Genomic DNA, 17,132 nt, shown 5'->3' with positions numbered 1-17,132 from the left:
GGAGGACGCGGTGCAACTACGGACCCTGAACTACTGCACCACAATCCAGTAGTTTACTGTTCTGCACCTGATCAGCCAGAGGAGGATGGGTCCCCCAGGAGTCTGGTTCCTCTCAAGGTTTTTTCCTCCCAGGGACTTTTTCCTTGCTACTGTGCCCTATATTTTTCTCCCCACTGGGGAGTCTTTTCCTTGGCTTACTCCTGGGGGTCTATGGTTTGGTGTGAGATCAGATTGTTTGTATTGTATTTATTATTTATATTGTTTAGTATTGTTTTGGTTGTGAAGCACTTTGTGACATTTGTCTATGTAAAAAGTGCTACACAAATACATTTGATTGATTGATTGATTGATTGAACACATTGCTGCAGAGAAGAGAAGGCATCACCAGATATTTGGCATCTCTTGCCAAGATATAATCATCACGCAAAAGTTACCTATTACCAGCCCCGCAGTTTCTCTGTTTTGTAAGGGGGCCACATTCTTTACTGCAATAGTTTTCGGCATTTGGCCAATACCCAGAGCCAATCCACAGTTCCCTGTGACTAATAACACAACACTTCCGTGTCGCTAACAATGGTATTTGAATAAGGATAATACAAAAAAGGTGACATGAAAACACTGATGGTTTACCACTATGGCCATCCGCGATGATTCTGCAGATTTTGGTAGAGAATGTCAAATCACGGATGAGCCCTTTAAGGGAGGATGGAAATGGGCGGAGCATACGTGGTGAACTTCTCTCGTCTGCAGTGATATCACAGACATCATAACACCGCAATATGAACTACTCCGTTTCCACCCGCTGTCGATCATCATTCCGGGCAATCATTGAGACAGGTCAGCCTCTAGACATTTTAGACATGTTACCGAATTCTGGGTAGAATGTCCTTCACCTGCGTTTTACTGCTGCAACCTCTGAATACTCAAAATATGCATGATGGGGAGTGGGGACTTTGTCTGTCTGTCTGGGCTACTGTAGTAACCAAGCAATACTTTCACGACAGAAATATTTGAAAGCAGAAGGCATTGCTTCCTTTTTCATGATTGCACGACCCATTATTCTGTTGGTGAGCTGTAGTAGAGGAGGCCTGTGAGAGGAACTGATGCTGGTGATAAGAGAGGGGTATTTGCACATCACAGCAGTTTCAGAGATCACAACTCGGGGCCCAAAGGAATTTGAGCCCTGTCGGACTGTGTGTAGAAAAATGTGACTGTTCCAGATATGAGTCTGTTTGTCAAGAAATGTTGAAAACATCCTGGCTTCTCTGTGTTGACAGGTACTGTAGAATAGAATAGCCATAGAAAAGACTGTGGTCCTTTCACACCTAGGCCTATTGCTGGTTTGAGCATCATTGCAGTGTCAGGCTTCAATCAATTCTAAGATGTGTATTGATTGACTGGATGAGTGAATTGAAAGACCTGGCTCCGTTAACCTTGCTGCTCTCCAAGTGTGTACTAACGCTCTGCTCTCTCCTCCACTCTCTCCTCCTGTCTCTCTCCTCCTGTCTCTCCTCCTCTCTATCCTCCTGTCTCTCCTCCTCTCTATCCTCCTGTCTCTCCTCCTCTCTATCCTCCTGTCTCTCCTCCTCTCTATCCTCCTGTCTCTCCTCCTCTCTCTCTTCCTCTCTCTCCTCCTCTCTCTCTCCTTCTCTCTCCTCCTCCTCTCTGCTCCTCTCTCTCCTCCTCTCTCTCTCCTTCTCTCTCCTCCTCCTCTCTCTTCCACTCTCTCTCCTTCTCTCTCCTCCTCCTCTCTCTCCTCTCTCTCCTGTGTAGGTAGGATTACTGTTGCCTACTGAGGATGGGTCCGGGGAGAGGAGGAGGAGAGCTGCTCAGACGTAACGCTCATCCCCCCATCGCTGTCTGAGTAGTCAAACAGGTTCAGAAGAAGAGCACAGCTTCCTGTAGCCATGGAACACAAACTGCACCAGAGGGACAAAAACAGGACCAGCTACTTTGGCAGCGCCAAGACAAGGTCAGGCTTGTGATTAAAGGGATTATTGGCTGACAGAACGAAGGAAAGTGCTGCTCAGACTTGTAGCTGTAACACCCTGTTTGTGTTTGTGGTTGTTTCTCAACTCTGTGTGTGTGTGTGTGTGTGTGTGTGTGTGTGTGTGTGTGTGTGTGTGTGTGTGTGTGTGTGTGTGTGTTTATGCGGGCCCATTGTGTGGAGGTGAAATGGTATAATGTGTTGGATAACTCTTAGATTAGGTTACTTCTTCTTTGAATGAAGGACCACACAAACAGTCTCTGAGTGTATTATGTGGTCAAGGGGAGAGCAGGTGTTTGGCAGGAGCTGCCTGTGTTTCTCGCTGAAGCCCCGTTCTCCTGCATGGATAACCAATTTCACTGCTAATGTGGCGCAGTCCCTTTAATATGCAAGACAAATTCTAGAGACGCAGTCCACCGATTCGCTCAAATTAGTTATTGACCGAGAAAGATTGAGAACAATCCTTACACTTGCAGTGAGCTTCCCACAACTTTGTGTGTGTGTGTTAGTGTGCGTGTGTGCATGTGTGTGTGTGCGTGTGTTGGTTAGAATAACGAGACCGCCAAAAGAAGTGTCCGTTCTGAAGTGAGGAACAATAAAGCTCTATACTCCTTGTGTCCCCTCTGTCCCCCTGTCAGGCTGGGGTCCAGGCTGCCTGCCGGCGTCACCCAGACCCCAGGCTTCATCTCCGGCCCCTGGGAGACCCAGCCTCAGGGCCGGCCCACCAGGGAGGCCAGCAGGGAGAACATCCAGGGCCAAGGTGCTGTAGGCCGACCCCTCGACCATGTCCCCCACATCCGGAACCCCCGACTGAGGCAATACTACCTCCAAGGTGCCCTTCCTCTTCTAAGGCTGTATCTCTCAACAAGGTACCCTGTGGTATCGAGGACACACCCCTGTTTAACTTGCAGAAGCATGCGAGCAGCAGCAGAATTTCCATACTTGATAGCAGTACAGAACATAAACATTTGAATCCCTTTACTGTGTATTTTATTACCAATAACATTTTATTACCGAGAATTGAATTGTCATTTACACGTGGGATAGATGAATGAGGAAGTACAATACTGCACACAGTCACATGACATGACCACATTATCACTTCCCCATTCTTTCCACAACACACACCAAGACAGCCGAGGCTCTGAGTGTTCTCTGGTAGGTGGACTGGCCTGTTTTTTGGCTTTGTATTCGTTAGAAAATCCCTCTATCATGTCTATAAAGTTAACCATGATACTGATCAGTGGTATCATCAAACAAGGTTTAGTTGTAGTTGGGTAAGACAAGAGATCTGTGTGAGATCATGGGGTAAGACTCAGTAATAATAGGGTTTATCTGAAATCATGCTTGTGATGCAACAGGCTTAGAATTCTGAAATAACCATGCATGGCAGGCAGCCTTCCCACCGGGGATGATCGTGTTAGAATGCTCAATTACTGGTGACCTATTTCATATCCGTACGTTGATTAAGCCTCTCTGTCAATCCTGTCAGTTGCCATGAGTACGATGGTTGATGCAGCACTTGTAAGAAATCAAGATATATTCGATGGGCATTTTCAGTAAAGGAGGCCCCATACACAGAGTCCCTGCAGAACTATGTGTTCTTTCCAAGTTGAGGTGTCAGGGTTTGTTTGGTTAAGGTTGAAGTGCAAATATGTGCACATACATGTACAGTACTCACATAGAACCTCCACACATCTGTGCTGATGGACGCTGACTTGAAAGTAAAACCATTGCACCATCAGTGGGACAAATGTCAAAGGTCAAAGGTAGGACCCTGAGAGAGTAGGTCAGTTAGTTAGGGTTAGGGTTAGGGTGACCTTTAGCCTGTTCCAAAACACCTGTTTGCAGGAGAAAGAAGGAAATAAGAAACTTCAGTACCCTAATAAAACAAATAATCACAATGTCTTTCATGTGCTTTAAGAAGAGACAGGCCATATTTATGCATTGACCTTTCAGATGAACCCACACAGGGTCAGTGTGAGGGGGAGGGTAGTGGAATGAGGAGCGGGGGGGTGGGGGGGGTTGTTTTGCATGAAGAAATTGATACACCATAAACAAGTTGCGGGTCAGGGGCATAGAGAGAAGGAGGGAGTAAAAGAAGAACAGATGAGAAATGAAAGAGAAGTCTCTTCAACACCTATTTTGGTACATCCTGACCTCCTAGAGGCCGCTGAGGAACCCGACGGCAGCAGAATGAAGCTGAGGGAAGAGGACCAACCATCAGGAGACAAAACCCACGGCGTGGTGAGTCACTTCCCCTCCTTTATGTTGGTTGGTTTATTGTGTATTAATTATGATTTATCACCCTTGGGGAAACTTCTGCATCTATTCTCACTCAACGGTCCCAAGCAAAGACATGGCATTCAGTGCAGCGCAACAATAGGGTGTTGTTATTACATGTTATTACATGTGGATTTCACCCTTGTGAAATAGGATGTCTTGTGGTTCCAAAAGCGTTTTAGTCAAGCTACAACTTTATTGTCCAAGCAAAATAGTATCATACATTACACAACGCATACTGGGGAGAGAAAGGTCACTCAGCACCACGACATGTTTGAGGGGCACACATTTGACACATGACACCCCAAAGGTGTGGTGACCTGAAAGTGGGAGTGGTCAACAACAGCCTTCCTGTCCACCAATCACGTGGCAGAGAGCAGGTTCAGAGGTGTCTCTGAGGCCCTTTATTCGTTGTTCCCATGGTGACTAGACAGACCCGTTTGATAGCATTATCTCTGATAACATTTCCCTGCGCATGTCTACTGATAGAAGGGGCAGTAGAAGGTTGTGTCGTTGTTGTACAATGTTGTTAAAAGTGTTTATTATCTTTATTACATTCTGTTGTTGATGTTGAGAGCTGCTCTGCCCAAAGCATGTAGTTGCGTTATGTACTTAATGACAAATAAACGAAACTTGAACCGGAACCTGAACTCCCTGCTGCATCCACATACAATATCTGATAACCAACACGGTAATGTACCGTCAATGATGTAATACAGGGTGGCGTTGGAAGGTTTCTGATAGGAGGAGGGGACAAGGGTCACTGATGAGCTGTAGGTTTACGTAACGTATGTCAGAGAAGCAGCTCTCGGCCGGGCACAGACGCCCTCTGTTTCAATGGGGAAACACAATGTGTTTCAGAAGCTCTACAGCAGTTATTGCAGGGGCGCTGTCTATCCCAAGGTAATGGCAATTGACAATTATTTTAGCATCGTTGTTGTGAATCGTTTGCGTTCATGTTTTTGTGAAACGACAGTACCATTGCTAGAGGGGTTATAGGTTAGGAAATGCCTGTATTTGTGTTTGTGAAATACGATGAAACTGTTTTTTATTTGGGTTTTAGCATCAAATGTCTTTCTCATGTCAGATTTTGGTTCCTGTTGAGTTGAACAGGGCCATGGACTTTACATTTGTCTTATAGCTGTCAGTCTGTCAGTCTGTCAGTCTGTCAGTCTGTCAGTCTGTCAGTCCATTCCATAGCTGTCAATGGGTTAGTCTGAGCCTTCTAGCATAGGTGTCTGGGGAATGTCCATGAAGAGCCTTTGTATTGTCTTATTTCAGCAGAGCACATCAACAATAGACACACACGGACACACACAGGCACACAGGGACACAGACACACACGGACACGGACACGGACACACACACACACACACACACACACACACACACACACACACACAGGGACACACAGACACACACGGACACACACAAACACACACACAGACACACACAGACACACAGACATGCCTATAGCCCTGCAGTCTGTCTGACGACAGCAGCCAACCTTATTTAGGTCAATGGTCCCTCTGTCAATATAATAGCTGTGTAGAGCTTTTGTCCAACGCTCTCCCCTTCTCCCTGAATAGTGTTCTCCTTTATTCCCCTCTGAGAAACAACAACAACAACAACAACAACAACAACAACAACTTAAACCTCATGCGTGATGCTTATGTGATATGCCGATACCAGAATATGTTTCAACGGAAATCCTGAGCCTTTTAATTTATTAGCAACATTCATCAGACATAACCAATCCATCTACCGCATACACCGATTGATCGGTTGCTCTGTCTCTCCACCGCTCAGACCCCCCCTGGTGACACTGTGTTCAGTATCACCTCCCAGTTCAACAGCGGCAGCTCCGCCACAGACGTGACCAAGCAGACCAGGCTCCTCTCCTCCTCCTCCTCCTCCTGCTCCTCCTCCTCCACCACACTCATCCCCAGGCAGGTGAGAGTCAACTCTTGTCAGATCAGACGCTGCATATTTTCTCACTCGGCATGAGACACAGACTGTGTGTTTGTGTTTTTCCAGCCGATGATGATTTATGGTTATGGAGCTAACAGGAACATGTTGTTGTTATTTTTTGCCTTTACTGAAATGGATTTATATATATATCTATATACGCCATTTAGCTGACGCTTTTATCCAAAGCGACTTACATTGCAGTGAGTGCATACATTTCAGTGTATATGGTCCCATATATACTGGTCAAACCCACAACCTAAGCATTGTTAGTGCCACACTCTACCAACTGAGCCACAGAGGACCACAATTTGAAATGCAAAGTGACACAGGGCCATGCGTTACCACAATGCCTCCTGACGCAGACCTATTTGCATATTTGCATGGTGAACAAATCATGCAATCTTTGACATGTTTCTTCGGGCCTCCATTTTGAAGCACCTCCGTGTTCCAAAGAGCAAGGCCTCCGCCCAAGATCTGTCTCCCTCGGCAACGCACCCTGACCCCGAGCCCAACCCCAACCCCAGGCTGGAGGCAGAGTTGGAGTCTGATCTGGGACCTGCTCCTGTCCCTTCCGCCAGCCCTCAATCCCCTTCGCCGGATGCGGAGTACGACAAACTGCTGGTAAGGACCTTTAACTCACCAACTGCCAAAGAGTTCCGGAACACTCACCACCTAGAGTGCCAAATGTTCTATGTGGTGTTTACCTAGCAACAGTACCTTGATTGACCACAAAATGAAGCATCACCATTTATGCATTTTTGGTGAATAAAGTCACCCTTGGCACTGTAGAATGTTGACCATTTAGCCGACTTTATTCACCCTCTGCTCCCCCCCCACCCCTCCCCCACGTGGGGATAAATGCAGTGACTGTTTTCCGCTCTGTGCTGGGCCTCTATGCAGAAAGGGTAGATGTTTGAAATGTTGCACATAGACATGTCAGCAGGGGAGGCTGGTGGAGGTAGAAATCGGAGGACGGGCTCATTGTAATGCATGGAATGGAATAAGGAATGGTATGAAAAACTCCTCCAATGCTGTACACACAATATAGGCCTTTAAAGGATGACCCTGATGTTGAATAATGACCATGTGATTATCAAACACGTGCACCATTCCATGCATTACAATGAGCCCGTCCTCCGATTTCTACCTCCACCAGCCTCCCCTGAATGTCAGGTATAGATTCCCTACTGTACCTTACAATACACTAGTATATCTGTCCCATAAGGTACATTACTCTCTGAGGTACATTACTATATCTGTCCCCAAAGGTACATTACTCTCTGAAAGTTCACGAACCTTGTGTCCCACAATTCCTTATCCCGGATAACTGTATATTTTCTACACAGTTACATCTATGCATGCATGTATGTTGTGCCTTCCTGAGCGTGATTTCTGATTTCTGTTTTGATTTCTCCAGGATGTGGAGGCGGTGCCTATGCCTGATGGACAGCTGTGCCTATTGGCCCTCCCACTAGAGTGTTCTCAGGGGGAGGGGCCAGAGGCTCTGCCGTACCTCAAACTGTTCTGCCGTTACATCACCGACCGCAAGGTGAGGATGGAGAGAGAACGTCCGTGTTGTTGCTCTAGAACGTCTGTGTTGTTGCTCTAGAACGTCCGTGTTGTTGCTCTAGAACGTCTGTGTTGTTGTTCTAGAACGTCTGTCGACCTACAAAGAGAGGCAATGAGACAATGTTCAGAATCCTAGCTGGTCCATTCATAAACACCATAACCCATAAACAGCATAGTAATGTGATCAAAGGGTATGTGAAAAGGATGTGGAATTTGTGTGTTTGTGGTCTGAAATAACAATACCAGAAAGGGGAATTAGGCTATGCTCAGAGTAACAGTAAGCATGAAAAACAATAAAGGTAAATATTAGACATCTCTGAGGTAATTTTTCTGTTATTACAGAAAGGCACAATAATGGAGAATCTCACATTAATCAATAAATGACATATATAGATGGTCCCTTTATATTACAGAGAGAAAGGCAATGTTCACCGATACAGAATATAAGCAATAAACAGCTAAATTAGCAGCTATAAAGTTCACAATAGCTAGCAATGAAAATGTTATATTTCAAACGTCTGACAGGAATGCTAGCATCGCAGGCTGGAAAAGTCTAACTATAGCCTCTGAGAAATGACTACATAATACTGACAGGTAGTCTGTAAACATGAGGAAACATGCTAGGTTATGCTAGGTTATGCTAGGTTACTCACATTATGGCCTTCATGAGGAAACATGCTAGGTTATGCTAGGTTATGCTAGGTTACTCACATTATGGCCTTCATGAGGAAACATGCTAGGTTATGCTAGGTTATGCTAGGTTACTCACATTATGGCCTTCATGCACGGCAACAGGGTGATGGAGAGAAGGAACCAGAGAGGGACTGACTTTTCTTCCCTCTGCTGGATGCGCCAATCTGCATTTCTACTGTTACCCCTGACATTAACATTCTAAAGGTTCAGTGTTCTAGAACAGTTCTATTCCTACTGTTACCCCTGACATTAACATTCTAAAGGGTCAGTGTTCTAGAACAGTTCTATTCCTACTGTTACCCCTGACATTAACATTCTAAAGGGTCAGTGTTCTAGATCAGTTGTAGAACAGTTCAATTCCCACTGTTACCCCTGACATTAACATTCTAAAGGGTCAGTGTTCTAGAACAGTTGTAGAACAGTTCTATTCCCACTGTTACCCCTGACATTAACATTCTAAAGGGTCAGTGTTCTAGAACAGTTGTAGAACAGTTCTATTCCTACTGTTACCCCTGGCATTAACATTCTAAATGTTCAGTGTTCTAGAACAGTTCTATTCCCACTGTTACCCCTGACATTAACATCGATGCTTGCAATATCAAAGTTAGTGCCCCATGCATGGTGCATGACTCCCCTCTCTCCCCCTCCCCCCCCCCCACCCCCAGGGCGTTGTGTCTGGCATCTTGCTGGTGACGTCCAATAAGATCTTCTTCGACCCGTGTAAGAGCCACCCTCTGGTGGTGGAGCACGGCTGTGAGGAGTACCTGCTGTCCTGCTCCGTGGACAGCCTGGCCTCGCTCTCCTTCTTCTCCGACATCACCCACGTGCACTTCAACTCCTCCACTCACAGGTCAGTACCGGAGCACAGGAGCACAGGGGAGGCTGGCGGAGGTAGAAATCGGAGGACGGGGCTTATTGTAATGCATGGAACTGAATGAAGAAAGGTGTCACACACGTGTTTGTGTACAGAATATCTGACAAGTATCGAAGTGTTTATAGATAACACAATCACCTCAACATGGGGAAACCACCAACTGTTTTTGTTATTTTTTATCTGTATACAGGTGGAAAGACAAGAAAAGCACACAGAAGTCTAAAACCACCAATAAGGTCCAAGGAGGGAGGCGTCGCAGCAGTAGCCCTCCCCACCACCAGGGGGAGACAGTCCCATCTCTGGTGTCTGAAGCTACATCTGACCTGAGGTCCTCCCTGGCTCTGAGCCTGGCGCCGGGGGGGTCTGAGGAGGAGGAGGGGGGAGACAGGGGGGAGGAGGGGGAGGAGAGCAGGGACATGGCGGAGGTGGAGAGGAGGCTGGAGGGGAGCCCGCTGGAGGAACTGGCCGGGGGAACGGATGGGACACTGGGGGGGGCCGTCCTGAACAGTGCTGCCACCTTCTGTTGTGGAGGACAGGAGGCAGGCAGCAGGGCGGGGTCGGAGCCGGTTCACCCAGATGGGGCGGAGAAGGAGAAGCAGCCGTGTGGGAGGGGCCAGACTCCAGGTAGGGGAACGCCATGAAATCACATCCTTCATGGATCTCAAACAGGGTGACTGAGGACTCATATGGAGTCTGAGGTCTTATAACACATCCCGGTTTTGCTATGTTGAGAATTATGTGTTTGTCTCTCTCTCTATCTCTCTATCTCTCTATCACTCTCTTGTGCTCTCTGTCTCTTGCTTTCTCACTCTTTCTCTCTCTCTGTCCCCCCCCCCCCCCCCCCCCCCAGGCCTGTCTAGGGCATCCTCAGGTAGTTCTGGAGGTCTGATGTTCGTCAGGCTGCGGGTTCAACAGTCCTCTGGTAAGAAGAGGGGCGTGGCCTTTTTACAGGTGGGGAAAACCAAAACCTTACCCCGGAGAGACGCCTGGTTCACCCTGTCACAGGAAAGGTACAGTCACACACACACACACACACACACACACACACACACACACACACATACAAACACACGCACCCTCTCAGAGGAAAGGTAACACACACACACACACACACACACACTCTCACAGGAAAGGTAACAGACAGACAGAGACACACACATACACACACACACCCACTCTCTCACAGGAACGGTAACAGACAGACACACACACACACACACACACACACACACACACACACACACACACACACACCCTCTCAGAGGAAAGGTAACACACACACAAACCCTAACTCTAACCCTAACCTACACACAGAGACCCTTTCACAGAAACAAAAGCAGACCATCCAGTTAGACATTAACATTAACATTAACACTGTTCTACAACTGTTCTAGAACCTTTTTGTCCATTCAGTGAACATTAACACCAGACACCCTGGGGGCGTGTCTACCAGTAGCACGGTCTTGTCAACTAGGGGCAGCAGTTGACGTGTCCTGCCATGTCACAGACTATAGGGGCTGTTTAGGATTCAAACAGTTCTCTGCTGCACGGAGCTTGAATGGTTCTGTAACACTACTATTCTTCTCCTCTCCTCTTGTTGCCTGCCTGTCTGTCTGTCTGTCTGTCTGTCTGTCTGTCTGTCTCTGCCTGTCTGTCTGTCTGTCTGTCTCTGCCTGTCTGTCTGCCTGTCTGTCTCTGTCTGCCTGTCTGTCTCTGTCTGTCTGTCTGCCTGCCTGCCTGTCTGTCTGTCTGTCTCTGTCTGTCTCTCTCTGTCTGTCTGCCTGCCTGCCTCCCTCCCTCCCTCCCTCCCTCCCTGCCTCCCTGCAGCTCAGACGAGCTGTATGCCTATCTGAACCACTGGAGGCCTGATCTGTGTGTCCTGGAGGGAGGCGAGGGGGACGAAGAAGAGTTTGTACTGGTTGACGACAGGGAGGAGGAAGAGGAGGAGGAGGAGGGGGAGGGGGAGGGGGAGGGCGTGTCCCTGAACCTCGGTCGCACCATGGAGGACTGGGAGGTGAGTCTCACTAGTTGAGTAAGTAGATGAACTAGTTAGACTGAGAGAGAGGAGACTTAGGGACACAACAGTAGAAAAGTCAGCCATCTTTACCGTAATACATATAATATACGCAATGAGAAATAATCCAATGGGAGGTCTGAATAGTGCGTCTAGTGTTTTCCGTGATATGCGATGCATTTTCAGGTTGTTTACAAAAACTCTGATTTGAATAATGAGAGTTTTCTCAGTAGCCTGCTGTACAGCAGTCTGAGCTGTTTGGCTCTGTTTGGCTCTGTTTGGCTCTGTTTGGCTCTGCTCAGCACTGTTTGCTGAACGGGGCCTGAAGGATGTTACTGAGAGAAACGTCAGTTGTTTTGGTTTGTGCTCCCCTCACCCAGGGGCTGTGAGTGACAGGTCTACCCCTCACCCAGGGGCTGTGAGTGACAGGTCTACCCCTCACCCAGGGGCTGTGAGTGACAGGTCTACCCCTCACCCAGGGGCTATGAGTGACAGGTCTACCCCTCACCCAGGGGCTATGAGTGACAGGTCTACCCCTCACCCAGGGGCTATGAGTGACAGGTCTACCCCTCACCCAGGGGCTATGAGTGACAGGTCTACCCCTCACCCAGGGGCTATGAGTGACAGGTCTACCCCTCACCCAGGGGCTATGAGTGACAGGTCTACCCCTCACCCAGGGGCTATGAGTGACAGGTCTACCCCTCACCCAGGGGCTATGAGTGACAGGTCTACCCCTCACCCAGGGGCTATGAGTGACAGGTCTACCCCTCACCCAGGGGCTGTGAGTGACAGGTCTACCCCTCACCCAGGGGCTATGAGTGACAGGTCTACCCCTCACCCAGGGGCTATGAGTGACAGGTCTACCCCTCACCCAGGGGCTATGAGTGACAGGTCTACCCCTCACCCAGGGGCTATGAGTGACAGGTCTAGTGAGTGAGTGTGTGAGGGGAGGTTCTAGGGTTTGAGGGGGGGTAGGGTGTAGGATGTAGGGTGTAGTGTGTAGGGTGTAGTGTGTAGTGTGTAGGGTGTAGTGTGTAGGTTGTAGGGTGTAGTAGGGTGTAGGGTGTAGGGTGTGTGTGAGAGTGTAGTGTTTCTAACTAGTGCTGTGTGCGTTCTCAGATGGTGTCTGTGTGTAGGGTGTAGTGTGTAGGGTGTGTGTGAGAGTGTAGTGTTTCTAACTAGTGCTGTGTGCGTTCTCAGATGGTGTCTGTGGAGGATGACGTTGGCGGGAAGCCTGTTCCAACGATGGACAGAGACCCTGAAGGACTGACTGACATCGTAGAGCAGAGTCGTATCCTGGAGGCCGCGCACGTGAGAGAGGTATGTGAAGACACGCACGCACACACACACACACACACACACACACACACACACACGCACACGCACACACACACACACACAGTGTCATTAACTGCTTGTCGTGACATTATCATCATGACATTAATGACCTGACTGTCAGCACAGTTGGATGGTGACACATTCCCACCTCCTCCGGCTCCACATCACAGTCTTATCAGAGTCTCCCCAGGGGGTGACTGGGTGGTGGAGTCTCCCCAGGGGGTGACTGGGTGGTGGAGGGGGTGCTGGAGTCTCCCTAGGGGTTGACTGGGTGGTGGAGGGGGTGGTGGAAGGGGTGCTGGCCTGTGGACCGCTGTCATTTACCTCATTCAGTGCCGAGGGTGAATAAAGTCGCCCAAATTGTCAACATTCCAAGGGGAGTGCCAAGGGTGACTTCATTCACCAAAGATGCTTCAAAAATGCACCAAAGATGCTTCGTCAATCAAAGTATTGTTTCTAGGTAAACTCCATATAAAACACTTGGTGCTCTAGGTGGTGAATGATCCGGAATTCTTTGGCAGTTGGTGAGTTAAGCTGAGCAGGATGCACTTTGCCCCCTACAGGGCAGGTTGCATTAGCTAGCATTAGCTAGCATTAGCTAGCATTAGCTAGCATTAGCTAGCATTAGCTAGCATTAGCTAGCATTAGCTGGCACTGCCACCCTGTTCTCTGACTCCCACCAGTCTTTTGTTTGTTGGCTAATTTCCCCACTTCTCCCTCCTCCAACTGACCTCTTAAGAGCTTTTCACAGAAAGGTTTGTTTCAAATTAATTTTTTTCTTTTTTAAGAAATGTCTTTATTGTTCCTGTCTCTGTCCCCCCCCCAGCTCTCTGCGGAGTTGCCCCCCAGGACGGTGGGTCATACATGGCAGCTGGCCTACAGCACGGCTCGCCACGGCTCCAGCCTCAAGTCCCTGTACAGGAAGCTGAGAGGCAGCGACTCCCCCACGCTCATCGTGATCAAAGACTCCCTCAGTCAGGTGACCCTTCTTCTGTGGTGGTGGTGGTGGTGATGATGATCTCTTTATAGATATTTTATATAGCGTCAAAATCTCAGTATTTCCATGTCTCTCCACTACCCAACCCCCACACATGCCCCACACATGCCCCACACATGCCCCACACATCCCCCACACATCCCCCACACATTCCCCACACATTCCCCACACATGCCCCACACATGCCCCACACATCCCCCACACATGCCCCACACATCCCCCACACATCCCCCACACATCCCCCACACATGCCCCACACATGCCCCACACATCCCCCACACATCCCCCACACATTCCCCACACATCCTCCACACATCCCCCACACATCCACAGGCTTGAATAACACTGAGTCACATGAGCTTGTTTTTGTTTGTGTCAAGGATGAGGTCACCCATAGTTTGAGGTCCGTGTTGTTTTGGTTAAAGGAAGGTTGTGTTCTGGTTAAAGGAAGGTTGTGTTCTGGTTAAAGGAAGGTTGTGTTCTGGTTAAAGGAAGGTTGTGTTCTGGTTAAAGGAAGGTTGTGTTTCGGTCCCTCAGGTGTTCGGTAGCTTCCTGTCTCACCCGCTGAGGCCGAGTGAGAAGTTCTACGGCACGGGAGAGACCTTCCTCTTCATGCTGCATCCTCGCTTCAAGGTGAGCCAAGACACACACACACACACACACACTCTCTCTGTCTGGCACAATCCATTATACAGTAATATATGCCATTTCGCTGATGCTTTTATCCAAAGCAACTTACATTGCAGTGAGTGCATACATTTCAGTATATATGGTCCCAGCAGGAATCGAACCCACAACCTAAGCGTTGTTAGCACCATGTTCTCCACTCACACAGTCACTGTAATCTACATCCTCCATCTTGTGTCCGTTCTTTGTTCTTTCTTGACTTGGTCCAGGATCATGTTTTGTTGCCTCCTGAGGTGAAAACACACCACTAACCCTCACCCTCACCCTAACCCTCACCCTAACCCTCACCCTCACCCTCACCCTCACCCTCACCCTAACCCTAACCACTCTCATCAGTTATCATTGGGAGTTTCAATAGGAACTGTTCACATCAACCTCTTGATTACGATTATCTAGATTATCAAAAGTTCATTGCTTGCTTACATTTCAACCACACACACCTTGTGAAACTCCTCACCCTGAACAGCGTACTGTATAATCTGCAGGACACGGCACGAAGTTTGGTTCATTTATAAGCACCTTGAGCTGACCTAGTCTGCATCCTGCAATGCAGAGGGAGCTGTCAAGAATTAATCAGGTCCCTGGGGTATTGTTGTTGCTGTCCCTGACTCTACCCTTCTCATCTCCTCTCCCTCAGTGTTTCCGCTGGACCGGAGAGAACTCCTTCTTCATAAAGGGAGACCTGGACTCCTTCGCCATTGGAGGCGGAAGGTAGGGCCACACCCAGTCAGCAGTCTGTTGTGGTTTTCACAGTGCTTTTATTAGTGGGCTTGCTTCAGCTCATTGCTCATTGCTCATACTTATTCTTATTATTCAAATTCTTCCGATTTTTTTCAACTAGTCCCCCCCTCCCTCTCTCTCCCCCCCCCCCCCCCCCCCCCCCCCAGTGGTCACTTTGGCCTGTGGTTGGATGAGACCCTCTACCTGGGCAGGAGCAGCCCCTGTTACACCTTCAACAACTGCTGCCTCTCCGAGACAGACGACTTCCGGGTCATGGAGCTGGAGGTGTGGACGTTCTGCTGAGGACCTGCTCTCTTCAACAACCCCTCGCTGAACCATACCCAACCTAACCCTAACCCTAACCCAACCTAACCCTAACCCTAACTAACCCTAACCCAGCAACTCTCTCTCTCTCTCTCTCTCTCTGTCTCTCTCTCTCTGTCTCTCTCTCTCTCTCTCTCTCTCTCTCTCTGTCTCTCTCTCTCTCTGTCTCTCTCTCTCTCTGTCTTTCTCTCTCTGTCTTTCTCTCTCTCTCTCTCTCTCTCTCTCTCTCTCTCTCTCTCTCTCTCTCTCTCTCTCTCTCTCTCTGTCTCTCTCTCTCCCTCTCTCTCTCTCTTTCTCTGTCTCTCTCTCTCTGTCTCTCTCTCTCTGTCTCTCTCTCTCTCTCTCTCTGTCTCTCTCTCTCTCTCTGTCTCTCTCTCTCTCTCTCTCTGGCTGTTCAGTCACGGCATTAAGCAGCACTAGCGCAGGACCTTCCTTGAGAGTGCATCGTTGGATTAACCAGGATTACGACTCATTCCTGAGTGAACTGAATTTATCTGAACTGTGGATGTTCTTAATCCCAGTCTCTTAATGGGTGGGACTTGGACCAGTACATTAGGTGAGGTGGGGCTCGTGGTTTTGGACTGATGAGCTGGCAGTCACCTGACTGCTCTGTGGACACTCAGCCTTACCCCCCTCCGTGGCCTCTTCTACTAGTGGGGGAAGAGGGAATCCATGCCCTGTCCTTCCCCCATGGACACTGTGTCATCAAGGTACTTGATGATGGTATTGTACATATGTTCCTCAACAACGGATCTCCTACTTGAAGGCCTGTCAGCATGAGCAAGCCTGTATTTCCACCAGGGGAGGCTGGTGGAGGCCGAAATCGGAGGACGGGCTCATTGGTAATGCACGGAATAGAATTTCTACCGATTTCTACCTCCACCAGCCTCCGCTGATTTCCACATTAGCACAACTCCCATTGCTATCCAGAAGGAACTATTGCTCTTCTCCTGTGTGCATCATTACCCGGTGAGTCACCAGTGAGCCCATCCTTGTCTCCAGTGACTGACTCTCGTGACTCTTGACTCTTGTGACTGACTCTCGTGACTAACTCTTGACTGACTCTCGTCTCTTGTGACTGACTCTCGTGACTCGTGACTCTTGTGAATGACTCTCGTCTCTTGTGACTGACTCTCGTGACTCTTGACTCTTGCTAATGACTCCGTCAAACGAAGTGGAAGGACTGAAGCTGGAGGACCTAGAAGGTCATTGGTGCAGAGACTTGTGGATATTTAACTACAATACTGAAGGAACAGGAAGCTGTGGGAAGTGTCTCTTGCTTCCACTAATCCAACTGTGGCTAGAAATCAGGCCTGGGTCAAAATAGTATTTGCTTCCCTTTCAAATACTTGAATAAATAGATATTATTTTGCGTTCAGGTCTGTTAGAAATGTGTGTTTTTATTGTAACAGTCCATCATGAACAATACGTTGCTCTCACAGAACCAAGGTTACATCTATTAACCATGCTAACACTGTACAATATGAATAGACAATAAAATTAACACAAATGTGAAAATATGTGGCTTTTTTTTATATCTGACTTTAACTGTTGATGTGTCCATCAAGATTCTACCAGGGGAGGCTGGTGGAGGCAGAAATCGGAGGATTGGCTCATTGTAATGCATGGAATGGGATGAGGAATGGTATCAAACACGTGGAATAGAACACACCGT

The 17,132-nt window shown here is 48.3% G+C and overlaps 1 protein-coding gene across 2 annotated transcripts; it reads left to right on the top strand.

The window, feature by feature from the left end:
- Nucleotides 1-728: 728 nt before the first annotated feature.
- LOC310814054 (oxidation resistance protein 1) lies at nt 729-16,993 on the top strand. Of its 2 annotated transcripts, none has more exons than XM_083683299.1 (16): nt 729-837; nt 1,774-1,972; nt 2,626-2,819; nt 4,155-4,234; nt 6,080-6,223; nt 6,695-6,862; nt 7,659-7,790; nt 9,169-9,353; nt 9,568-10,001; nt 10,228-10,387; nt 11,205-11,391; nt 12,592-12,711; nt 13,556-13,708; nt 14,264-14,359; nt 15,051-15,124; nt 15,301-16,993. In XM_083683299.1, the coding sequence occupies exons 2-16, from the start codon at nt 1,908-1,910 to the stop codon at nt 15,434-15,436; spliced, it is 2,328 nt and encodes a 775-aa protein (XP_083539425.1). In that variant the 5' UTR covers nt 729-837; nt 1,774-1,907; the 3' UTR covers nt 15,437-16,993. The 2 variants fall into 2 exon arrangements, with proteins under 2 accessions (XP_083539425.1, XP_083539424.1); XM_083683298.1 differs by having other exon boundaries at nt 6,677-6,862.
- Nucleotides 16,994-17,132: the final 139 nt, after the last annotated feature.

Source organism: Argentina silus (genome assembly GCF_951799395.1).
Source record: "Argentina silus genome assembly, chromosome: 13".
NCBI classification, from domain to species: Eukaryota; Metazoa; Chordata; class Actinopteri; order Argentiniformes; family Argentinidae; genus Argentina; species Argentina silus.
Note: the sequence above shows the minus strand (reverse complement) of the source record. Positions and strands in the feature narration are given on the sequence as shown.

Bases quoted from the DNA above. Each gene is read 5' to 3' on its own strand.
- LOC310814054 (XM_083683298.1), top strand. From the start codon at position 1,908: ATGGAACACAAACTGCACCAGAGGGACAAAAACAGGACCAGCTACTTT. The intron at 6,224-6,676 runs GTGAGAGTCAAC...TCCATTTTGAAG, and splicing joins CCACACTCATCCCCAGGCAG to CACCTCCGTGTTCCAAAGAG. The intron at 10,388-11,204 runs GTACAGTCACAC...GCCTCCCTGCAG, and splicing joins TTCACCCTGTCACAGGAAAG to CTCAGACGAGCTGTATGCCT.